This window comes from Pinus tabuliformis, chromosome 2_2, assembly GCF_031772625.1.
Source record: "Pinus tabuliformis cultivar Carrire ecotype Pingquan chromosome 2_2, CPIR1, whole genome shotgun sequence".
NCBI lineage: Eukaryota > Viridiplantae > Streptophyta > Pinopsida > Pinales > Pinaceae > Pinus > Pinus tabuliformis.
The window spans coordinates 889,487,701-889,514,609 of record NC_142300.1 but is presented as its reverse complement, the minus strand read 5'-3'; the positions used below and the strand labels follow the sequence as shown (position 1 = coordinate 889,514,609).

Sequence of the window (26,909 nt, the reverse complement as noted above, 5' to 3'; positions counted from 1 at the left end):
TCCTCTTCTTCTCCATTACCTCCTCCCCTTTGCATCATCCCTATGCTCACAATTTTACCCACCCCCCTCCTCTTAAAATCCCCCTCTTCTCCCAGTTCTTCCTTTCCTTCCACACCCTCAATTTTATCTTTTGTCCTGCCCTTAAACTCAACTTCTCAACATCCTGGAAGTAACATTCATACCACTCCAGGTCTAACTTACAAAGCGATGACAAGATAGGTCCTACGTTATCCAACCCCACAATTAACACCCCCTCAACTGATCCTTCTATACTCACTGCCTAGTTTTTCCAATTTGTTACAGTATTTGAGCAATTACAAGAAGGGAAGTTATTGTCCTCTAGGATCTTGCACGTGGAATCAGAGAACTTATCTCTTAGGAAAATGCTCTGAGAAAATCAAGTTTAGGACATGTTGTCCTCCAAACTGTACAGGCAAGATGCGACAACGCTAAGAGGGGGGGGGTTGCCACTCTGATCCTCGCCCTCTCTGTTCAAGTTGTCTCCCTACAACAAGCTATGGGGTGTAGTCACTATGAAATGTGAAGATGAGAGACCTTTTGGCAACCAACAAATCCGGGAGACACAATTGAATAGCCTAGATCCTTGGTTGAATTGACTGCAAAACCCCACAAGAACCCTAACAATGGAGAGAAAAAGCCTAATAGGGCTAGCGACTAGGGCTAAATGCCCTCCTAGGCCTGCGACTGCCTAGGAAAGGGCCTAAAAGGCTTGTGGCTTGAGGGAGGAGGCCTCTAATGCCTGCCGCAAGCCCTCCAAGGGTTGTAGCTCAAGGGAAAAGGCCCTTAGGGCTTGTGGCTTAGCCCTAAAGGGTTGCTGCTAAAAGGGAGAGCTCTAAAAGGGCTTCGACAGGGGTAAAGGAGGGGGGTCGAGGACTTAGGAAGCCCTTAGAGGCTCACGGCTAGGACTGGAAGGGCTGGAAGGCTAGGCCCTAGGCCTTAAAAAAAATTCAAACCCTGCAAAATACCAAAATGCCGAATAATCACTGCCAAATTGCTGGACATTGGGCCTAGAGGATGAATGGAGGCTAGATCTTGCCTTCCTAGGCCTAGATCTGCCTCAAAACCCCAACAAAATCTCTTGATTAGCTTGAAGTTCACCTGCACAAATGAATCAAAATGCCAAAACCCCAAATATATACACAAAAAATAAAACCCCAAAAATAATCAAACCCTAATTGCTGCAAAACAAATGAGTTAGAAATATTTTACAAATTATTTACAAATAATTTTAAAAAATTATTTACAAATTATTTTAAAAATTTATTTACAAATATACAATGTTTGCAAATTTAAATTTTTGGAGAAATATTTTTTTTTGAGTAATAACAATGGATGAATGTATTTTTCGAAAAATTTGAATATTGGCCAAAAACCCTTTTGCAAAATTAAAATACCATATAGAAATCTTAGAGCCCAAACATAGTCGGCTCTTCCCCACAGTCTGTGAACTTGGAGCCCAAGGGCCAGTGTACCTGCAAATCTCTATAATTTTCCTCAAGTAGAATTGTTAGATCATATGGTGAATCAGATCACCTAAGATAAAAAAATATTTACCAATAGAATGCTCTTATCACCGACAAATGAAATAACAATTCATAAAAAATTTAGCACAATATAGGAAAGCACATAACTAGCACATACCACAGATCAATGGAAGAAAAACACCATGAACTGAACCCCAAAGTCTTTCTATTATGATAGATAAATGTTCCCAGCATAGCAATGGCTCAATACCAACGTTACATACTCTACATCATCCAAAGATATCACATAGAAGCAAAATGACTTCTATTTATAGAGAAATCCCTCCAAGTGGAAAATAACGGCTAGTTGGTTTGATCCCCGTCAAAATAATCTCGACTATTGAAAATAACTTGATGATCTTTTAATCTCCACTGTCGAATTTTTAATTTTGAGGAAAATTTCGAATTTTTCTTAAAACCCACTTTTAATTATTTAAAAAGTTAATATTTTGGATTAATTTCCTCAAAATTTTGACTTTGACTTAACCACTAAAGTCTAAGGGCTCAATTTTTCTTAAAATATCAATTTGTTCCTTGGTGGGGGATCTCCAAAAACTAACTTTCCTTTGACCCACGAATTTTTATTATTTTCCACTTGGAGAAATATTAATTTTTCTATAATTATTTTTTGACTCAAAATTAATTAATTTTCTGGCTTAGGATTTAACTTCATTTTTGCCAAAAAAATTTAATTAATTGACACTAAAGGGGATTAATATTTTTTCCACTCTCAAACATTTTAGCCATGGTGTCTAAGTATGAGAGACCATGCACTAAAATATTTTTTCCATCATATATTACAATTAATTCAATCTTCAAAGGGGGAATACACCTTTACATATAGACCCTCATGAAATTACCCAATTCTGCGACACAATATGATCTAGTATAGACCAAGTGGTTTGTAATAAAATAATTTAGCTAAATGTGCTTAAATTATTCCCAAACCACTTTTACAAAGACTCGATATAACACTAGGACTCACCTAAAGCCTTGTCAAAGAATTCCACCATAACTTTGGGGCTTAAGCTGGAAGAAAATTTTTGTTGAGTATCCGTGTTTAGAAACACACATAATTCAGGGAGGTTGAAAAAATTCCTAGGATGAAATCCTTTGCCAAAACCAGAGACTTACCTAGATGTTGTTACATAATTAAACGGTCATACTAGCATCATTTACAATATAATTTGCAAAAAATGGGTTTACAATGATACAACAGTGTTGGATGATGACTTTGAACTTTGAAAAAATTTCTTCATGTATTCACATTAGGCTTCCTTGGACTGTTGACAAAGTGTGGTCAACAGGACACTCTACAACCACCCATTGATGTCATAGATGCAAAGATAGTTGATCTCCAAAATAGACACGAAGAAACTCGAAGTCAGCAGGCTACTCTTAAACAGGAAATAGAGACATATATCAAAACTTGGGCACAGGTGGTTAAAGGGAAAGAAAGACCCCGACCACCCCCCGCCCCTCTTGCAGAGTTTGAGGAAGCGGTCCAGGGCAGGTTGAGGGAAGATCACACCAAGACAGCTAGAGAATTAAAGTTAAAGATCATGGGACTTCCCTTACCCCTTTCTTCCCTGGATTCCCTACAGGCTGGAACCATGTTTCTCTGGGGTAACCTCGGGCTCCCACACATTACCCTTGAGAAATAAAGAATATGAAGCTGATTGAATGATGGATCCGTTGTGACAATGGTACCAGTTATCTTCAGACTTTAGCTATAAGTCTTCTATCATAGACTGTCAGTTCCTCATCAACAGACAGGAATTAGAATTTATATCGCTTCATCCATTCAGTGAATATTAACAAATAAGCAGCAAACAAGGCTAAGCAGCTTGTATTTGTAATTCCAACCTCTGCCTTCGGTCACAAATAAGATCAGATTATAGTAAGGGGTTTAGCATGACGTGAGACATGAAACTAGAGGCACCTTAATTAGACATAGGCTTGTACCAATGGAGCACATGCTGTTAGATCTAGTATTCCTTCTATCTGCCAACATTCCTAGCCCTTGACAGAACATTAATGATATGGAGCTTGAACCTGGCATGATCTTGAAGATGAAAACATGAAATTATCTGATCAAATGTAAAATATTTCATTATATGTAGAAGAATGGAACAAAGGTTGGAATTTGAAATCAATATCACCTGTCACATTGATGGTTGAAAAAGTATGATGAATTGTATTTCTGCGTTTTTGTAATATTTGCTGATAGAAGATAAATATTTTAGATGTATTTGATGGCCAAAGTGGCTCATGATGGGCAATTTGGTGGTCAAATTCCATCCCTGTGGGACAGTCATTCTGAATCGGTTATGTTTCCAAAATGATTGATGGTAGTTTCTATGTTTCATGTTTTCTGTTTTACAAATAACTTTTTCTTATCAGTTTTATATCTACTGTGCCCAGCTGTATTGTCTCCAATATTTTCTGCAAAAATTACATTTCTGACGTATCTCTATCCATTCCTATATACATATCTTAGTTTCTTAAATATTTATTATTACAAGTGGGTTTCTGCGTAAAAGCTTTGGCTAAAAGTCTAGATATGATTGCTAGACGACTTGAAATCATTTTTAAAAACTGACTTGGAGAAACGTTTTTGGCGAATATTGTTTCACAGGCAGGTATGGATTTTGGTGGGCCAAGAGAGCCATGGCATGACTTATATTGTAAAATTGACGGTCCTGCGGCATATGATGTCCTCACAAATTTTGAGCAGCGGTGGACTAAGGCGGCAGAGCGACATGGATTTATGAAACTAAAAAGATGGCATGATGATTCACTACTTAAACTAGATCAATTTCCAGAGATAATAGGCATGTCAGAGATAAATATATATTATGATAACGATCCTGAAACATGGCATGTGCAGGTAGATGAGGCAGGCTAATTATTAGTTTACTCAAATGTCTAAGTGATTTATTGTTTTTCGGACACTTCTTGGAAGAGTGGTTATTGATTATAAAAAGGTCACTGATTGTCATTTCATATTATCTTTTGTCTGGTGTGAATCTCAGGTTTTCCGGTCAATTGACTCAGGTTCTGTGGAAGGCTTCCCAAAGGATGTAAAGGAAGCTGAGGCTAGGGTTAGAGTTAAAATTGATGATTGTGATTTTTGTTATGTTTCACTATCTTTCGAGTATGAGAATGATTACTTTATTTTGCTATATCATTTTATATGGGTACAGTTTGTTCTTTTGTTGGCAGAATCTAGTCTATTTAAAAAATTTGGTTGTGGACATGAGCATACATACAGCATATGTTGAAGCCATTCGATCTGCACAGCACTTCATTTATATTGAAAACCAATACTTCATTGGGTCATCATACAATTGGTCTGCACACAAAGAGATAGGTATGTGTGCATCCTGAAGTGGTAAAAATATACAGCCATTGAAATTATCCAAGTTTTGTTAATTATTTCACAGGAGAAACTGCTCTTGGCTTTAATTCCAAATGAGACTAATAGCCATTAATCTTTAAAATGAATCATATTGTATTTAAAATATTCAATATCAAATGGGGCATAGGATGGAAATTAAACAACATGCGGCTGTTAAGCATTGGAATCTGGCAGTAGATGCAGCAAAACATTATTAAAAGGCTTTATGGAAAAAAGGATTTGGACTCAGATCAAAATTTCATTTCAGTTCCAAAAGCTTGACTGATGTATGAAAATGACTGACATGAGGATGGATAAAAGAAAAATGCTGCTATTTGAAGACATTATAAAAATAACAAAAGTTCGAAAAAGCCCTAAATTCTTGTGCTGTACAACCTACAAGAAAAATATTCAGAGAGATTGAAATCCTAAGCAAAAGGAACTAGTGTAAATGCAGATCAGGCTGGGAAAAATTACAGCTTTCTTTAGATCTTTCTCTGGGTTGTTGTATGCTGAACTTAAGAGGCAACTTATAGCCAAAGAAGATCTCTTTAGAAATGATTGCAAGGATTTTGATTATGGCCTTAATATATTTTAGGGACGTTTTGGCTGTCCTTTTGATAGCTGTGAGTGAATTTTGTACTATATATTTGAGCTGTTAATGTAAGCAGCATTTTTTCAAAAAAACAAAGGAAAATTATGAATAGAGAGTGGCCAAAACATTGCCTAATTGAGTTGATCTTTTGAACTGAATATTTAATTTTTTGATTCCCTTATTTGTTTTCTTGCAAGGAAAACTTAGCATAATGCACTCTTGATTAAGCTCTAGCACATTCATGGAAGGAATAGTCATCAACTAAGGGTTTGCTGAAGTAATATTGGCTATCTGTTGCTTCTTGATGTTGTGTGTTGGTGGCTTGGTATTTTTACATGGTTTCCCTAGGATTTTCATGGTATATTATTGCGCAATGCTTGATTAGATACTCGAGATAGTATGCCCTCACTCTGGGGCTATGTCACAAGGTTCGTCGAACTTTAACCTTGAGGTTCAAATTTTGGCGAACCTTAATTTTTTTTTGAGGTTTGGCGAACCTCATAGCCATTGACCAAGTCCATAGATCAAAACTCATAACCTCATGTCACAACTCAAGCTTGTAATTTATCCTTGCAATTTCCATGTCCGTGATAACATTTTTGATGTTTACTGATGTTGATTTCTTACTATTTTATCCTATAATTCATTATATATATATATATATATAGACGAACCTAATGGCAAACCTCATAAAAAAATTCGAACTCAAACCAAACCTAATCATTGCTGAACCCGAACTCGAACCCGAACCATGTGACATTGCTCTAGGGTACATATCCCTAGGGTGTATGCCTTGGAAAATGGTTTTGTATTGGATGGTCGAGATCTATTATTGAGGACCACTCGACTCTAGGGTACTTACCTTGGGATTCTTTATGGTTGGTTGGAGCTGATTAAATGCCTTTTTCAAGCGCAGTTCAATTGGTGCACATTCTTCTAGAGTGCCCTCTTTGTTTTGCCCTTGGTTTTGGAGGTAGATGGTACGGGAACATGGTTCTGCAGGATGGCACTTAATTTTAAGATATTTTATGATTATTTTTTAATAGTTTACCACCCTTCATGCACATTCTCCCATGCTGTCCACTTTTTGGGGCGCTTGGATTCAAGAGGGTTTGTTGTTTGCACATGAATCTATGCCTTGGCACATTATTTGGGGTCACCCACCTATGGAGGTTATTATAACAACCAAGTGGACCTCTTTTACCAATTTGTTTATGAGATTCATTCTTTGGGGAGGTAGTTCACTTATTGGAGAAAAAGCCCAAATTACTTCTATTTTGGGCATGTGTTTGGCACCTTTAGGTGGATTAACCCCTTGGTTTGAGGAGCACCCTCGCCAATGGAGCTATTTTTACAATGTTATTGACTTCTCAAGGTTGTTAAAACCCTTATCTTGTGGAGTGCTCCCCTTCTTCCTGACATCTTGGCGCACTTATTGATGAAGGAATACCTACCCTTGCACATCTATTAAGGGCACAACACTTTTGGAGATTATTTTAGATTTTGTGGCCCTAGATCCAAAGAAGGCAATAAATACCATTGGCATATATCTTAGGGGTGCACCTCTTCTTTGTGTATTTTATATTATATGGTTGGTTAAGGGTTTGATTGGAGAATGCCCTAGTTTTGGGTGATTGAAATGTGGCATTTTCATGATTAGAAGGAAATTCTTGTCTCTTGGAGAACACTCCCCTTAACTTTGACTTGGCATATATTAAATTTTTTATTGGAGGTAGTTGTTTATAATGTCCCCAATTTTTCGATTGCCTTGTGATGTGGTTAGAGGAGATTTCCAAAACTTGTGTCAGCTAGGTTATAGTGCAGGATTACACCACTAGTGGACCCGAAGGGTTTTGGAGGAGTTTTATAGGTCCGACCGAGATCGCTTGTCATATTTCATCATCGGGATCAATTCCAGACTGTTCGATTTTGGTTAAGTTGCATTCCGACAATTTCGTAAAATAGAGTTATTATCAGGCATAATTTAATTATTTGTGCTTAAGGTGCGATTTTGTGCTGATTATTTGGAGGAACACCTTAGTGTAATAGCTCCTTGGAAATGAAATGGAAATTTCTACAAGGTAGGATGACAAAAAGGGGCTTTGGGTGGCCAGTGTGATCGTGCTGGTGAATTAAGCATTTTTAGGCGTTAAAAGTGACTTTAATTTAAAAAGTCACTTTATTGAATAAAAGAGGTGAAAAGTGCTTTTCATTATTTCATTAGAGAAAAGACAAAAGGAGGAAAAAGAGTCAAGTGAGTTACAAAAAGTGAAAATGAAGACTCTCTTCTCATTATTTCATTCACTCACTTGGAAAATAGAATTTTAGAGAGCTCTTGAGAAAGAGACTATGGTTTTTGGAAACCCTCATTTTGGTTGTTGGTTCCAGTGTTGAAACTATACACCCTAGCTAGTGTTGGATCTAAATCAATCAGATTTCATCATTGGGCTTCATTGTTCGAAAAGATAAAGGCATAGGCAAAAAAGAAGAAGATCTGAAGGTGTTATCAATTGATTTTATTATCTGATTTTCAGTACTCTATGTTTTCTTTGCAGGTTGAATTTTGAGTTGCATTTGTGGGCAAGGTTTCTAGACTTATTTGAATGGTCGAATCACCATTGTTTTGCTGAAGCATAAGGGTCGAGTTACCTATTATATTTACTAGCTGAGTTTTGCCATTTATGTGGGCCGTGTTTTGATATACAAAGAGGCTGAGTCTGTGTTTTTTCAGAGCTGAGTGGACTATTGGTTATTCTCTAAGATCTATGTACCAAATTTAAAGGTCAATAATTGTTGCTGTCCTATGGCTAATTTTCTGAGTCTGCATTCATTATTTGGGGGTTGATTTACACCGTCAAAGCAATAGATATATTGGAGAATGTACTGCTGAAGCATATATCGGCTTCCTCTTTAATAACAAACATTGTAATTTCTGTATTCAAGCTAAAAAAATGGCTGTTCCTAGATTTGTTTTTGTTTAAAGAAACAGGTAGTAATTTGAATTAATAAAAGAAGGGCTCACTCCCAATACATTTTATGAGTGATGTTGAAACCTAAGTAGGCTTGAAGATTCGGGTTAGAACACGTAGGAGCAACCCAAAATCTTGCATTTTGCTCACTCTACTTGTTGATAAAATCCATTCCAGCTGTAAACTTTCCAAAAAACTCTTAATATCCAGATAAATTTGCAACACATTCTTACTTATGATTTTTAGGCTGAAATTTCACCTTTTCCAGAGAGCAATTTTTTGACTTTATTTTAACTTGGGTCCAAGCCCCATTTTCTGATGGATCTGCAGAATCGCCCCTATCTAAGGAGGCAAGGGAGGTTGGATTGTTGGAATCCACTAGGTGATTCAGAGGAGGGAGGATCACCTCCGCCTAGTTAGCCCACGTTATCACTTTCCTACTATTGCTGCTTGGAGATGCAAGCCTTGATGGAGTTGTAGCTTCTTTTCCTTTCGACCAATGAGGAAGGGTCACACACTGAACTCTGATGCATACGAGAAACTTGAGAGGAGGCAAGGGAGGACTTAGCAGAAGTGTCCAACACTGCCTCACACTTGGAAGCCTTCACATTGATATCAGGTGAGTCAGATAGATCTTGGGACTTGACAACCAAAAGTTCAGAAATTGATATACCCTTTTGCTCATCGCACTCCTTGCTAGATGCTAAGAGGGGAACCTCCAAAGAGATTGAATAGTGATCAAAAGTGGCACCAACCCACCATTTTGGCCTTGAGAAGATGATTTAGAATTTGATTTACTAGCATTGGGACAAGATTTGATAGAATGTCCAGTTTGATAGTAGCCTTTGCATCTGAAAGAAAATTTTTCATAATCCAAGGATTGAAGTTTTGAACCCAGGAAAAATCTGGACTAGTGAGTTTTATTTCAGCAGGGAAACCCTTGCTGAAATCCATATCCACACAAATACAAGCATATGTGGGTTTTAAATAGAGTTTGGTGTCTTCATTGCGATAATGAAACCTGCGTAAGGCATTACCAATTGAAGTTAAAGAAGCGAGATTCCACAAATGCAAAGGAAGATTGGGGAGCCTTACCCAGACCGAGGCAGTCGTGATTGATGCTGAAAGTGGATCAAAAGAGGGGAACTAGGGCTGCAAAAATAGGCCAGCATAACCCAAAAACCATGGACCATATTTGAAAATTTTCGCCCGATCGCCAGCTTTGTTGAAAATAATAATGAAGAAACCCTTGGCCAAAGGATAAATGTTTAAGTCGACTGAAATGAGGAGCTTCCAATGTTCGTTAATCTAGGAGTGTAGATCAACAAGTTTCAGCCACAGCCCAATAAACCTGTAGAGCAGATCAGCGTCAGAGAAAAACTCGGCTTCATTAAGGGCCTCATCCCTTGGGGAAACCTCAACCTTGAGGGCCTCACTAACGGGGTTCAATTTTATTCCTGAAGGGAGGTTGCCTTCTGAAGCTCTAACAATGTCATGAAATGACTTCACAAGGGCTTGACTAGAGCCCAAAATAGAGGACAATGAGGCAGTATCAAGAACCCCAACCTCAAGGGAGGCAACCGGTGGATCGGACACCAAAGAAACAGAGGAACACTTCCCATCATAGACAGGAAAAGCTATGGAAGATTGAGAGCGATTTCCCATAAGAGGATTCACAATAGAGTTCAAGGACCTGGATCTAGACGCCAAAGGCGAAGGGACGAATGAACACCTAAGGAGCTTTTCCCCATTTTAAAATCAATATGACAATGAAGTTATGAACACGAGGGAGAGGTATCAAAGCCAGAAACCGAACTCCATGCATGCTTGCAAGCACAAAGGGGACGAGGAGAAGGCCGGCTAGGGGCAAACCCTAGCCGCCGCCACGTAGAAGCACCGCAGAGCCATACCCATTTAAATCTTTAGTGTCCCTAGATTTGTTGCTCTTATAATTATGGGTTGTTTTCAGTGAAGGAAAGGTGATTTTGTTACTACGACAAGCATATATCAATAGTTTTTTTATTTGTGGGCTTAGTATAAATCATGTGTTGCTGATTTGAAGTGTTATTAGTCACTTTTTTTGGTATCATACATCTCCGTGTGATATAAAAATATAAAAAGTGCACCTACAACCATGTGCATGCAAACTGTTTGATGAAATGCCTTAGCGACAAACAAACAAAACTCATAAAATTTAGTGAAAATTTTAAAGTATCCTGAGGGGAAATCTTACATTGTTGAGGATTATCTCAAAGGGTGTTTCGCACAAAGAGGAGACATGCAACACTCCATTCAGCTTGGCCACATTATTTTACTATTTTGTTGGAGTTTTGTTTGCCTTGGAGATCCCTTTATGTAGTATTTTAATGTATGAATTAGCGGATCTAGATTCTACTATATAGTATTTTATTGAAAAGAAGATGAGGCTCCAACCTATATAATGACTTGCTCCCACCATTGTTATTCATGGTTGGATTATTCAAAAACACCTATTTTGAACCTAGTTGAATATCTTATGAAGATGAATGTGATTATAAGGGTTTTCATGTAATTGTGGCTTCAATTTTCTTCCATATTGATGAACATATATTGCTGGAAATTACATCAATAATTTCGGTGCACTAAGGGATCCATAATAGGGAAGCTATGTCATTAGAGAATAAGGTTTTAAGGGGTCTTTACTTTTAACCCTTTTGTTTCTTTTATTGTCTAATTGAATTCTTTATGTTATATGATTCTTTGAAAGGTTGCATGATGAGATTTACTCGAACTGTTCCCCCCTGCAGGCTAGAATACAAGTTTCGAGTGAGTGCACATAGTGACTATGCTCCCAACATCTGGGAGCACATTATAGACCTTTTGGACATGCTTCTTGCAATACAAGAGTGTGGAACTCGTAGGGACACTCCCACACCATGGAATCACTCTGCTTCAATTCTTAGGTCACATTCCGAGTTGAGGAAAAAGTGAGGGTGAGAAAAAAGCCTCTTTCTCCTCTATTTTCCTCATTTTTTTTATCTTGTTTTCTGGAGGTCAGAGGGGAGAGTAAAGGGGAGAGCAAATTTGTTAGAGCTTGGAGAGAGAAAATGAGATCTTGGAAGTGTGAACAAAGAGGAGCTTTGGGTGGATAACAAAGGCTGCCATCTATCTTAACTTCTCAAGAGTTAAAGAGGTAAGCTCAAACCCCAACTCCCTCCTTTTCTTGTATTCTTTGTTTGTGGTTTTTGCCTCTTCTCCTACTTTTTCCTATTCCTTCTTCTTCCTCATTTTAATTTAGGTTGTTCATCTATGGTTTGAGAAAAGCGATGTTTTTGTGGTTTATCATTCCATTTTTGCTTCTCATGGTTTTGGTAAGGAATAGGAATCTAATGGAAGAAATGGAAAAACAGGACAATGGTCACACTCATATTGAGCCACAATATGATGATGAGGAAGGGTTTGACGGGAAGAGGATGAAAAGGTCAATAAAGGTGGAAAGGTTCAATGACACCCTTGTGGAGATATGTGGCAAAACTTGAGGTGGGGGGAAGTTGGTGGAACTATTAAATTTCTAAGCTCTCATGATTGTCATCAAGGAAAACCTTATATTGTTTCACGCCTGTTAGGGTCCTATAATTTATAGGATCTCAACGTAATTGAGTATTGTATCTCAGGAATATTATATTGTAAATACTTGTCAATCTGCCAATGATTTCCAAATAAAAGAAAAAATAGAATAAAAAATGAAAAGAGGGTATAAATAAGAAAAAGAGAAAAAACAAGAATATTGAAAAAGAATGAAAAATAGAACCCCATCAAAAGAAAAAGAAAAAAGAAATAATACTGAAAGTGTTGCAAGTCTAAATGCCACTACTGATAGATAGTTTCCTTCATCATTGTAAAATAAAGATTGTGTGCAGCTTGTTCAAAATGCCACAATGTCTAGCTACTTGTTTAATCATACAGTGTAATCATGGTTAAACTTGTTTAAATTTCTGTAAATTAGGTTAGAGAATAAAGATTTGCCCAATAGTCTAATCTGGGTAAATCAATAGTTAGGTAGAAAATGACATTGATTCAACTGTTTAATCTGAATCAATAGGAGAAATAAGGGATAGACTAGATAGTTTTTCATTCTGTATAAAAGAAAATAATGTGGGTTTGCTAGTCTAAGTGCACCCTTTAGAAAAAATAAAATGTTAGTTTAGTTATGGGTAGGTAAATTAGATGGTTTGATAAATATATGCCTATGCCATTTATATCCTAAGTTTTAATCATATGCTAAAAAGGCAAATGGGCGCAATGGGATAAAGTGTTGTTTCATGATTTTATTACTAAACCTTTATCCTAAGTCCAAAAGGCAAAATGAAAAAGCGCATATGGACAAATCTCTTTTGTCGTATGCAGTTAATCCACAGCACGGTCAAAAGCATCAGGATCCGCTCCCACTCACCATCCACAACCCATATTGTTCTTCGACCCCCCTTCTCCATCCTGCCTTTACCACCAGGGGGGGGGGGTCTGAAAAGGTTGTTTCCCTGCCGGGCCCCATCCCTTACATGGCATCTCCTCACGATTTCGCACCCCCCCCATTGCAAAACCACTTACCATTCGCTACCCCCTCCGAAATCGTCTATCCTTTCCCCCCTCTTTATCGTGTCCTCACCGTGATTCCTCCGCCACTCACCTCCCGCCACGTCGCCTAGCCGTTACCCAATTGAATGCACTCCTAGAAAAACGACCGTTCATCATTACATTTCATACCTCTTGGGTAACCTTCGAAATTAACGGTCTCGTGCCCTTTTCAATGGGACTTTCACAACGTTTAAAAAACTTTTGAAGCCTTCACTCCCCTTCCTTTTACTACTCATCCTATCGCTCTCCTCCATTTTTACTGACTTATTCTCTGCAATTGGCAGCCTTTTCACAGGGACTGTCTTCACAGTATTCGCACGACCAGACCAAGACAAAAATTGACAGTCTTCTGTTCCCTTCCCCTGACAGTTCGTCACCCCAACTGTTTCCCTGGTAAGCTTTCTGTCGATTTCTCTTATTGATTACTTTCACTGAAACAATCATGCCTCCAAAGACCAAAACTCAAGATAAGCATGTTAACCCGTTAATCCGCCCCTCTATAGATCTAGATCACATCCCTTTAGCCGACATGGATTACAGGATTAATGAAACCCAATGTGACTATGACTTTCTAGAATTATACTGTTGGTTGGAAGACAAACATGTAGATAAAACTGATGAAATTGGGCTCTGGGAGTCCAATCTTCCCCATTACATCTTCCCTCTGACATTCCAAGCCCCTGAATTTACCAGAAAGTGTCAGGCATGTTATGTCCCTGCCCAAAGAGCTATCATGGCCCCATCAGGTGACATCCTCTTTACTATAACTACCCAGTCCATAGACCAAATAATGCTAGCTCCCTTTGTGGAAAATAGTACTCCTTTCTCCTTAGAAGCCCTCACCCAGCTTTATCAAAAGTTGGATTTCGCCACCAGAGCTAGAATCTTTGAGATATTCTTGCCTGAGAATGCCCAGTTACCCAAGAAGAATCCTCCATATCCTTCCTCCATCTTCCTTGATCAAGCCAAACAAATTATATCCATGATTTTCTATATTTTGGGTTATTATTCTGATTAGTGGGTAGATGAGCCCATTTTAGGTTTTCTCTCCATATTTTCCACAGACAGTAAGCCTCCCATTGTGTTCAATTTCAATCAATTCTTGGTTGACAGCGTTCATGAGTAGTTTATAAAGTTTCCCACAGAACAGGTGTTTAATTACACGTCCATTTTAATCTATATGTTCCTTTACTATTAGGCAGATAAGTTCAATTTTGCAATGTAGAAGCTTGATGATGCAGGAAATCAGCAGTCAGTGATCTTTTGGACCTCATTGGTCATGAAAGAGTAGCAGGAGTTCTCTTATAAGTAGTTTATTGAGGATTTTGTTCACCCAGCCATGAACATCCTTAACAGTTCAATACAGCCCAGAATCAGTGAAGAAATCAAGAGAATTTTGCATCTAACAGATTAGGCAAAGACTGGGGATTGGTATTTATACCAAAACTACACAGAAATCAGAGTTTATGGTTGCGAATTGGCACCATACAAACTCCCTAAATACCTCCCCATGAGGATTTTTGCCCTGGAGTATATTAGACAGATGTTGAATTCTGATGATATTCATTTTGTAGTGGCCAAGAAGAAATCACAGTTTCGAATAAAGACACAGGTGGGCCCATTTGTGTGTAATACCAGGACAACAGGTGAAGAAGCAGACAAGATGCTTAAAGAAATGAAGTTCAATCTGATTTTTACATGGTCTTATGACCCTTGTGGCATTATTTCAAAGCTTAGAGTAGAGAATAAAAGTACTCCTTACATCCATACTTCAAGGCCTGAAATAGAGAAGTATGCAAATCAATTGGAATGGACAGAAAACACCTTGCAGGAAGTTGAATAACAACTCTTTTCTACTTCCAGTCTGCAGACTCCCAATCCTCAAGAGAAGTCAAGCAAAATATAAATGGAAGAGGGATCATCATCGACCATTGGGAGTGGGGTCAAAGAGTTTAGGATCAGTTACAGGAAGAGGACAAAATTAACTCATAGGACAGACGTGGACAAAGAGATAGAAGAGCAGGCTGCCATCATAATTACAGACTCACCACCTGCAAGCAACAAATTTGTGACATCTCCTACTAGACCTTCATCCTCATAGGGTCAGAAAGAAACGTAGTTAGAATCCCAGAGTGTCTAATGTTGGAAAACTGAGAGGGGGGGTGAATCAATATTCCTTAGCAATTAGCAGTTTTAAATCTTTTCAGATCATTAGTTAATCTTCAATTATTATTAACGTTTATGTTTATCCAGCATGTGCTCAAATAGCTCACTGAAGAGCTTCCTCAACCAAACAACTTCACAACAGGTCATACTCATAGCAATGTTTTTGGCCTCAGCAATGCTTAAAGCAACCGATTTTTGCTTCCTGCTCATCCAAGATATTGAAATAGAACCCAAAGAGAAGCAACACCTAGACATGCTCTTACGATCCACCACACTACCAGCCTAGTCGACATCTGTATATCCATATAGCCTCAAATTCCCAACAGTGTATCTCAGTGCATTGTGGATTGTGCCCCAGAGATATCTCAAAAGATTCTTAGCAGCAATCCAATGAATGTGATGAAGCTCGACCATAAATTGACTCAACGTGTTCACAACAAAGCATATATTAGGACGAGAGTTTACCAAGAACATCAGGGCCCCCACAAGTTGACGATACTCGGAAGGGTTCGCTAATCCGAACCCAGCAACACTTCCACATAGCTTCTTGAAGTTGAGTTCCATTGGAGTAGACATGAACTTACAGTCCACCATCCCACATCTCTCAAGTAGCTTCACAATGTATTTTCCTTGAGAAAGGAAAATCTCACCTGCCTTTTTCCAGACCTCCAGCCCTAGGAAGTAATGCATTAGTCCCAGGTCCTTCATTTCGAATTTGGAAGCCAACTCCCTCTTGCATTGATGAATGAGAGGGTCATCACCTGTCAAAAAGAGATCATCCACATAAAGGACCAGAATGAGAGGCTTGTCCTTTTCAACCTTGAAGTATAGGTTCGGGTCAGCTTCACTCCTTGTAAAACCCAACTTCATAAGATAGCTATCTATCCTCTCATACCAAGCCTTGGGGGCTTGCTTCAACCCATAGAGGGCTTTCTTCAACCTGCATACATGTGTCTTACAATCTTGAACTTCGAACCCCTCAGGTTGTTCTACATAGACTTCCTCCTTAAGCAAGCCATGCAAGAACACAATTTTGACATCCATTTGGTGTAGGCTCCATCCTTGAGAGGCAGCAAGGGCTATGATCAAACGGATAGTGGTATATCGGCAACCAGTGAAAATATCTCATCATAGTCCACTCCTTCCTTTTGAGAGAAGCCTCGAGCAACGAACTTGGCCTTGAACTTTTCAGCACTCCCATCAGCTCCATGTTTGATTTTGTAAAGCCATTTTGAAGTGACCATTGACTTGTCCTTGGGTCTAGGAACCACATCCCAGACATCATTCTTCATGATCGACTCATATTCCTCGTTCATCGCATCCTTCCAAACTTGGTGCTTCACAGCTTCTTCGAATGTACATGGCTTAGATTGTACTATGGTACTCATGGAAGCTAAGTACCCTTGGTACCTGTTCGGCTTCTTGCTTTCATGAAATGTCCCCCTTGGTGCAACATGTCTCTCGGAATCTTCAAGAGTATCTTTGAGCCACAAGGTCTTTTTCTTGAAATAGAGGGCTCACTAGGTGGATCAATGGGATCCATCGGACCTTCAACATTAGGCATCAGATCATCAATTGGAGATTCATCCTTCTTTCCTACATCATCATCATTGTCCTTCCTAGGGATAGGAATATCTCGGACTTTCCCAAGGGCAGAATCTTCATCGAAAGTGACATCATGACTTATTTACACTTCTCTTTGACTAGACACATAGATTCTATATGCCTTCGAAGTTTCATTGTAGCCCACAAATGTTCCTTTCTTTCCAGATGCATCTAGTTTGTTTCTTTTCTCTTTCGGCACATGAAAATATACGGGACAACCAAAAATTCTAAAATGAGAAACATCAGGTTTCTTACCAGTGAAAACTTCTTCGGGTGTCTTGAAGTCCAATGCTTGATGTGGGCATCTATTTTGAACATACACAATGGTGTTGGAAGCTTCTCCCCATAAGAACTTTGGTAGGCCTTGGTCATGAAGCATGGCATGGGTGGCTTCTATGATAGTTCGATTCTTCCTTTCAGCAACACCATTTTGCTCAGGAGTATATGCAGTAGTGGTCTCCCTCTTAATTCCAACTTCTCTACAATAGTCATTGAATTCATTTGACTCATATTCGGTACCATTATTGGTCCTCAATATTTTGATCTTCTTCCTTGTTTGATTCTCGACCAAGGCTTTGAAATAGTGAAACCATTTGAACACTTCGTCCTTCTTTTTCAAGAAATAGATCCATGTTTTGCAAGAGAAATAATCCACAAAAATTGCTTAGTACAAATATCCTGCCAAATATGTTACGGGCAACACACCTGATGATCAGAATGCACCAGTTGAAGAATATCGGTAGATTGACTTTCACTTGAGGGGAATGGTCCCCTTGTATGTTTACCAACTGCACAACCCTGAAAAACTCCTTCATTCTCTATGTTGAATTCAGGCATACCTATGACCATCTTGTTTACATCAGGTAAGGCTTTGTAATGAAAGTGAGCAAACCTTTGGTGCCATAATTCGGATTGGAGAGGAGTATCGCAAGTCATTGCTCCAAACGAACTTTCTCCAACCTGCTAGAGACCTTCAACCCTAAATCCAAGTGTAAATGCATCTTTTGGGTTCCTTTGCCAAACACGAACCTTCCCATCAATGAATGTCACCTTGAACAATGAAAGCCTTATCCTCCCTCGCAAAAATAGAGACCAGGTTCTTTTTCAGATCAGGCACATACAACACTTCTTGTGAATGAAGGGTTTGAACCAATGTTGCACGACTCATACTCGTATAAGAATCGGCGAGGCATCAACTTGTCTACTCGTATAAGACTAGGGAATGACCCTTATAAGACTCGTCAAAATACAAAAAAAAAACTTAAAATGTGGTAAATTTTAAGCACAAAAAAGAAACTAATGACAATTACAATCCTTATAAGTTATAAAAACCACAATATATGCAATAATTCATAGCATCATCTCATATCTATAAAAGTACAACATAACATATTCAATTTTTGTAAGCAAAATATTTAGATACTGAATAAGAAAAGGACTCATGATTCCATAATTAAAATAAAAAATGTGAGCGAGTTCAAAATTCAAATACATGTCATAAATGATAAATGATTGTCTCATAACAATCTTGTGTCTCATCACTCATGGATGACCACGCCTACAATAAGCCCTTGTGGAGCTAGTGCTAACATTAGAAGGTTGAAGCAACTGTGAGGCAGGTGTATTTGGAGTCTCCATTTGAGATGGAAAACTAGAGAGATCCTCAGTCTCTTCATCAAGCCAACTCAAATCAGGGGCCTCCTCCTCCATAACCCAGTCAAACTCTAAATCAATAGTATCCAATAAGATTGGATCTGTATCCTTTGGTTGCACTTGTTTTCTGTGCATTCGAAGGTTGTAGTAGATGAAAACCAACTTCTCCAACCTCTCATGCTCCAACCTGTTTCTCTTTTTGCTGTGGATGTTGGACACCTAATCCTAAATGGGTTAGTGTGGAAGCCGAATAGACAAAAGGAGTACAAGAGACCTTGGGATGTGGAACCCAACGGTCAGATATTGTACTATAAATGTAAATCATTTGTTAATAAAAATGGAATTGCATGATTTATCTTTCATATCTCTCTTGCTGTCCATGTGTGTTTAACATGGTATCAGAGCAGGTACCTTCCTGACCTGCTCAAATCTTGTGTGAGCCACTAGTTTTGTGGCATTTGTGTGCATTTCAGTGCTGCCATTTATTATTTTGCTGCCATTCTCAGCCTGGCATGAAAACGCTCAGAGCGGCAGGTGAATACCTGCGTTGCCATCTCTGACCCATCGTTTCTATGCGTGATAATTAATACTCGATTTTTCCCTGCAGAGTGATTGGTCTAAGATCTGCGTACTGACCTGTAAACCAACGTTTCTGTCCATTTGAGCTTTGCGCTCAGAAACCGTCGTGAGCTATTTTTATATGCCCAGTGTATTTACAACAATTTATCTGACTTTTCCAGGCCCTGGAACCTCGTCAGCGCTGTCCTCGGTAGTTTCGCTGCTGGTGGGGTGAGAAAGGCAGTTTCTTATGCGTTAGGTTTTCTACCCTGCAATTCCCTACCAACTCTGTCAATCCTGACATTTCCTCAGCGTTGTCGATTCTCTTTCGCCATGAATAAGCGCTGGTCTCTGTCCCATGCAATTTGTAAATAAATTCAAACAAAGAAAAAGGAAACGGTCCCTGCTCGGATTAGAGGTCAGTTTGTGAGGCAAACTAATGATATCGAAGCAGCTGGTGCTAATGGGGTTGTGTCGATTCCTCTGAAGATGAGGATGATGGGTATGTACATGGTTCTATCATGCCTGTTCAAATGCTACTTGTAATTCTGTTGTACGTTTAAGCGACAATTATTCATTTGTTATTGATTTCCTCGGAAAGAATCAAGAAGTTCCTCATTGTACAACAAAGCATATGGAACGTCCTGGTCGTTATCTTCGCGTCGGTCATTGTTGAGAACGTGTTGAAAGAATGAGTTGAAACTCCTGCATGGTGATGTATGAGGTTTTTGTTTGAAGACTGTGACTTAACTATTGTGCTGCTGAGACTCTTGGTTTCTGGCCCTTTTCACAGAAGATAAAGAGGTCGACACCAATTCGATGTCATTTCTGGCCCTTCTTGTATTGTGCTTCTGAGAGTCTTCGTTTCTGGCCCCTTTCACAGCAGATAAAGAGGTCGATACCAATTCGATGTCATTTCTGGCCGACAAAATGTTGGACGCCAACTTGATAGGCGACTGCTCAAAGTGACGCTGATTATAATTTGATAGGTACACTCTCTGCAACTCAAAATTGTGAGAAACTGTGCCACTGGAAGCAAATAAAGAATTACTAGGCTGCTGCCCTACGACAGGAGGATACTGAAAGCCGTCAGTTGGCGGGTTATTGAGAACTGGATTCGATTTGCTTGCAGTTCGGTCATTGATATGGGCATTCTGATGTCCTCCCAGTGCCTTAGAACTGTGGAACACTTTTGAGCAATAGCGACAACGAAAGACACGGCCTTTAGGGCCCTGAGCGGTCCTTGTGTTCTTGGAAGCAGAAGCCACTAACTGCGGCACCACGTTACGGTCGTTGCGGCTGAAATTCGTGTAGTGTTGGGTGAGATCCACTCCAAACAGTCTGAGCTGTTGCTTCTTATGATCGCCGTCTGAAGCCATGGATCCGCTGAATATTTGTATATATGACTTCTGGATTTCGTAGCGTTATATTTCTAACACCGTTTTCCATATATACATAGATATAGACATACTTCCTAGCGTTATGTTCCCAAGGCTCACAATGGCTCCACAATGGCTCCACAATGGCCACATACTTGCTGGCGCACAATGGCTCCATAGGTGAGAGTGAAGAGCTCCGCATTCACGCGTTCGACATTTGCAAAGACTGCATCGCCTGATCTCGCTGAATATACACAGATTCTCCAAGTGATAAATTGATATGTTGTAGGCCGAGGTAACTCTGAGGCTGGCATCATTTCCTGAGGCTTTTTGGAAGTCCGGCCACAACTTGTATCACACCCGCAGTCACCCAGTACACACTGAGATAAGTGCGGAAGGGTTCCTAAGTCTCGAAATCTGTGAGAAGCTCCTGTAGTGAAATTTGGAAGATTGGTTTAGGCCTGTACAGATTGGGATTTTCACTGGACTGAGGTAAAAAAAAAAAAATTGGGATGAGTATCTGAAGCAAATCGCAGGCAGAAGCATTCTCTCGGGACAGATTTCGGAAAGGTTCTTGCAAGTCTTTGAAGCAGTTATAGGATAAACTCAGATTGTTGATTAGGGTATTATTGTTCGTTTTTGAGAACTGTTGGATTCGGAACTTTGTGGAATTATACTGGACTTTGAGAATTTTCCAAACTCCTTCGCACAAGCTGTCAAGGGGGCGAAGATTTCTCCTCAAACGAAGCCCAGCTGACTTATTTCCTGTATATGTTTGAAATGATTCTTGCTCATTTTCATTAATCACCTTACACATCTCGTTGTAAAGTCTAGCTAATTCCAGGCGATTTGAATCATTATCAAAAGCATGTGTTGACACCTCTTCTGGATCTGGAATCAAAACTTTGGGTCAACTTTCAGCAGAAACGCATAAATATCAACCTAGAGCTGATAGAGCAGAAAAAGCAGTGCTACCAATTTCTGCCAGTGGTTGATTTACAGGGCTTGGTACATGTGCATCTCTAGCCTCTTGCTCAGGTTCTTCATTGATAGACTCAAATTCCTTCTGCTCTGCAATTATTGACTCCTTATGGTATTCAGCATTCAGTGCTTTTTCTAGAAGTGATACCCTCTTTCTAATAAACTCAAGGAGCCTCTTTTGTACATCTCTTAATTGGGCAAGAAGACTCTTTGAAGATCCAGCTTGAGGCAGCTGGCTTCTCTTCTCAGTTGCCAATGTTGCAGTTGCTGCTGCCCCAGTTGTGGAACTGTATTTAAAACTCATTATAGTTTTTGTTCCTTGATTCGTTTGCTACACAATTACAAAGGATTTTTCTGTGTCTTTGTACTGTGAGTGGGTGTTACTTTTACTCATTGGGTCATAGTTGTAATCAGTGTTTTAAAGGGGTGTAATTTTGACAATGAAGAATATGCCTTGAATTACTGAAATATTAGAGTTCTTAAAAACTCTGATATATTCCTCTAATCATGAAACATTCCAAATCAGCAAAGGCTCTCTCTCAGAAATTCAAACATGTCTACAATATGCACAAGAGAAAATTGATTTTTTGCAGCTTGAATCACAGCTACAGCAAGAAGAATTAAAACGAAGGAGTCATTCTGAACCTGTTTCTGTTCAGAACAATGAAGCAGACTCCCATAAACAGCAAGTCAATATTGTTCAAGTTCATTCAGATTCAGTACCCAATAAAGCAGCAATTGTACATGCAGATGCAGAAACTCAGTCTGCACTTCCCAAGCCCATCATCAGACCTTGGGAACAGCTTGTCCACAACAAGCACAGAACTGGTCTTGGATATGACAAGGACTTGTCCTTTCATATTCCAGACTACACCAAGCCCATTCAATTTCAGAGTGCTGGATTCATTCATGACAGTTCACCTGCTCCTCATGACAGTTCAGCTTCAGCTGTTCCAGATTCTGCCCCTCTTCCACAGCAACAACAACAACAACAACAACAGATCGTGAAATGCCAACACTGTGATCGAGTTGGCCATTTGAAAGATCACTGTTTTGATCTTCATCCATGTAAGCACTGTCATAAAACCAGTCATTCTTCACACAGATGCTTCAGAAATAAACGTCCTGCAAGAACAAAGATTCATCTTGGATGGATTGCTTCTTGGCAATGGGCATCAACAGCCAAGAAGATATTCCAAACACATGTCAGAACTTGTTCCAGAATATTGAACAGTCTTGCAGTTGAGTTTCCTCCATCATCTCACCTTGTATCTAACAGGGGGGGAAATGATGGTCATCTACAAGCTTCAAAGCCACATCAAGCGAGCCTGAGCCACAACCTGCCACACCAGTTTCAGAGTTGTAGCCAGAGACTAAGATGCCCGTGAACATGCCTTCAATTGGCAATCTGGGACACTTCCTCTAGCAGAAGACTTCAGCTTCTTGCCAGTTTTGGAAGAATTCCAGGAACACATTTGAGAAAACTTCCTCTAGCAGAAGACTCCAGCTTCTTGCCAGTTTTGGAAGAGTTCCAGGAATTGCATTAAGCATTCCAGAGTTGTTGGTCATCCTTAAACCATCACAGGTTGAGACTTCCCTTTTCAGGTTGAAGTTTTACCTTTTATGCGGGGTGAGACCTCCCTTTTATGGTTGAAGGTTTCCCTCTTTAAAACAATAGGATCACTTCCTCTAGCAGAAAACTTCAGTTTCTTGCCAGTTTTGGAAGAGTTCCGGGAACTGCACTAAGCGTTCCAGTGTTGGTGGTCATCTTTAAACCACCGCCCTTTATACCAACATTTCATAGAGCACATTTAGCCTAGTGCTGCCATGCATATTTGCACATTTTGTATTACAACTCTCTTCTTGGACTCATACATAACCCTTCGGATTAAGGGGGGGAATGTTGGACACCTAATCCTAAATGGGTTAGTGTGGAAGCCGAATGGGCAAAAGGAGTCCAAGAGACCTTGGGATGTGGAACCCAACGGTCAGATATTGTACTATAAATGTAAATCATTTGTTAATAAAAATGGAATTGCATGATTTATCTTTCATATCTCTCTTGCTGTCCATGTGTGTTTAACAGTGGATGTGCACAAACACTGACCAATTACGATCACAAGAAGAACCACTGCAGGGTTGACTCAGAACTATGATGGCGAATTCTTGTAATTGTGGTGCCTCAGTGCCACAATCTATCCACTAATGAGATGTAAAAAAATAACAACAAAGATTATTAGTTTGCAATGCCAAAAATATAAAAGAGAACTAGCAAAATCACAAGCTAAGTTCTGACAATTTGCACTTACAAGGCATTTTCTTGTCCTTCAGACGTTGGCTTGAGCTGAATCCAAACATGCCAGATGCTTCCTTGTACATATCTCGTTGTAAGTTGATTTTGTCCCGAATATCTACATCCGGGAACATCTTCTCAATGCATATCATGACACCTCTCATCACCTCGTGATCTCATTGAATGCTAGATCCCTCATTATAGAATAAACTCAGATTGAGATATGCTCTTGTTGCATGCAATGGTGAATGTAGTTGCCTGTCCCACCTGGAATCAATAATTTTCCATATAGGGAGATATTTAGATTCATTTCCCTTATAAAAAGTCTTGATGGTCTCTTTGGCCCTGTCCATGCCCTCATAAATATATCCTATTGCAGGTTTCTCTCCATCCATCAATCTTAAGACTTTCACGAGGGGCTCAGTGAAGCTGACAATCTCAGTCACTTTGTCCCACAAACTATCAGCAAAGACAGATGTTTTCACAGACATTGCTTCCGGTTTTGTGCTATCTTTCCAAAATACCCATTGCTGGCTACAAAACATTCTTCTCAAAGCTTGGTACTCATACAAAAGACTTTGGAAGGAAAGAAATTTTGTAGCAAATCGTGTGACAGCTAGGCGACCAAGCTCACCCCGTGTGAATTCCCTCATAAGGTTCAACACCCAAGCATGATTATAAATATACTTGGTAGTATGCTTGCATTCTTGCACAATGTCTTGCACCCACTCCAACTTCCCAATGTTCTCTAGCATCAAGTCTATGCAATGGGTAGCACATGTAGTCCAAAAAATGGTGGGATATTTGGCACAAAGCAACCTTCCAGCTGCCACATAATTTGCTGCATTGTCCGTGATTACTTGGACAACATTTGCAACCCCAACTTCCTCCACCACATCAGCCAACAATGAAAAAATCAAATGTGCATCTTTTACATTTGCAACAATGGATTTTAGGAACATGGTTCCTTTAGGGCAAGCTAAAACAAAATTTAGTATTGTTCTACCCCTCTGATCTGTCCACCCATCAGACATAAGTGTATAACCTGTAAATTTCCATGAGCTTTTAATGCTCCCCAATTGTTCCTTGACACACTCAAGCTTCTCATCTAGCTCTTTCCCCCTAAGTGCATTATAAGTTGGGGCTTTGTCTCCAGGGCCAACACATGCAAAGGAATCCACCATGGGCTGATAAAAATAAGACTTTGCATAGTTGAATGAAAGACTATTATGGTACCAAAACCTCCTCACTGCCATATCTGCCTCCTTCCTCTTCTTATTATTGAAATTGTCCAAGGTTGGTTGAGATATTGGAGTTGTACGAGGACTGAAGAAAGAAGAGGTTGTACTCTTGTTTGCCATAGTGGTTGAAGAGGAGTTACCAATATCTGGACTTTGAAATTGTGTTTCACTCTGAGATGAAGATCTACCTGTCCCAACAATCTCATCCTTCCTTCTTGCCCTCTTAGAACTTGCTTCTTTAATGGCTTCCAAAGTAGCTACCATTTCAATAGTGACTTCATCAGGGCAACTTTGACAACATCCCACACCATGCCTAGGAATTCTGGCTAGGTGGTATTTCAGCGTGTTTGTGCCTACATACATTGTGGCATTACAATAATTGCACTTGATATTGTGGGCAATATCAAGAATGATTCATTGACCATGTGCCCATGTCGAATCACGAGACTGTCTGAAACCCTTTGGTGGCATGGTAACAAAATCTGGAAGAAAAAAAAATAAATTGATTTTTTTTTTGGTTTTGAATATTTTTTTTAATTTGCAATTTTTTTGGTTGTGTGGCTGAGAAACTCAGTCACACAGCGGCCCTGTGTGGCTGAGTTTCTCACCCACAGGCATTCCCAGTAAAAAAAAATAGAATTGCAAACATAAATATATATATATATATACACACACACATGGAAAACATTCTAACTAGGTTCATGAATCCTACCTAAAGCTTAGTCTGATCCGATGAAGCCTCCTTTAGCCTCCTTTAGCCTCCTCCAATAGCTCCTTCACGCTCCTTTAGCTTCACTCTCAAGTTTCAACACTCACACAAATTAGCCAAACACTCAAATGACAAGTGAATGAGAAATAGAAGGGAGAGAGGTGCTTATAAAGTTTTTTTCCCTCCAATTTCCCTTTTCCTCCACCTCATTTCCAAAAAATAAAAAGTAAATTAGAAAAAAAAAAATGAATTTTTGGACAGTTTGGGGGTTTTGCTGCTCGAAGGGTCTTATAGGGGTCCAATGGGAGTCTTATAGGCTACCCGCGGGTCTAATGAGGGTAAACGGGTCTTGTACAAAACCCGCCGAGTAAGGGTAAAGAATGCGGGTTTAATGAGGGTCACCCGTCCTCCCTTTTGACCCGTTCTTACCCTCGGGTTTAATAAGGGTGGTGCTTCACTGGTTTGAAATTGATTTAAGTGAAGAGTGACAGTATTTCATGGGATAAGTGGCATTATCCCCAAGTATGATCTCCATATTCGTCTTCTTTTCAACGAAGTTTTGAATGGGCCTCCTTGTACCCAGTGAAGTGCCTTGAGGCACCACTATCAATCAACCAATGATCCAATGTATCCAGAGGAGAGGCAGTGGTGAGGACAAAAATAAGATAAAATTATTTTTGCTTATCTACAACATTAGTTACTTCATACCTGGAGTTCCTCGATTTCTTGGGAGGACGACCATTTCCATATCGAGCAGCAGGAGCATTCCTCTTTCCTTTGTTGTTGAACCCGTTGTTCCTTTGATTGCCATTGCCTTTGTAGTTGTTGTGGTTATTTTTGTCATCATCCCTTGGAGTATCCTTCTTGTGAGGACACTCTTTAGCAAAGTGGCCAAACCTGTTGTAATTGAAGCATCTTCCTTTTCTTCCTTCTTTGAATCCCGTTGGAACCCTTGACTTCGTCTTCTTGGACCAATGTTGTTCTTCCTTTTAGCATGAGCGGAGAAGGTAGTAGGATTATTTCCATTTGAGGGCTTGTCTCTTTCAATCATCCTTATTTCTTCTTGAGCGCATCTAGCCAATAATTCATCAAATCCAGGAATCCTGTCATTGTTGAGGATGGTAATGTTAAACACATTCCATTCTCTTGTAAGGCCTCCAAGTGCAATAAGAGTGAGCTCCTTGTCACCAACAACTTCTCCA

At 39.4% G+C, this 26,909-nt stretch overlaps 1 protein-coding gene and 1 long non-coding RNA gene across 3 annotated transcripts in view; one reads left to right on the top strand and one right to left on the bottom strand.

Moving 5' to 3' along the window:
• Positions 1-26,909, top strand: part of LOC149195879 (phospholipase D gamma 1-like) — a 290,017-nt gene that overhangs the window by 154,872 nt on the left and 108,236 nt on the right. The window contains exons 5-7 of one of the 2 annotated variants that reach the window (XM_089405438.1): positions 4,390-4,434; positions 4,580-4,648; positions 4,770-4,917. The exons of the other annotated variant lie outside the window; for it this stretch is intronic. Coding sequence (XP_089261564.1) covers positions 4,390-4,434; positions 4,580-4,648; positions 4,770-4,917 — 262 coding nt within the window. The remainder of the gene's footprint in view (positions 1-4,389; positions 4,435-4,579; positions 4,649-4,769; positions 4,918-26,909) is intronic. 2 annotated transcript variants of the gene reach the window in all.
• On the bottom strand, positions 21,305-21,668 carry LOC149195880 (uncharacterized). Its single transcript, XR_016254623.1, has 2 exons — positions 21,426-21,668; positions 21,305-21,374 (listed from the first exon to the last, which is right to left on the bottom strand). It is a non-coding gene; the product is annotated as an uncharacterized LOC149195880 (long non-coding RNA).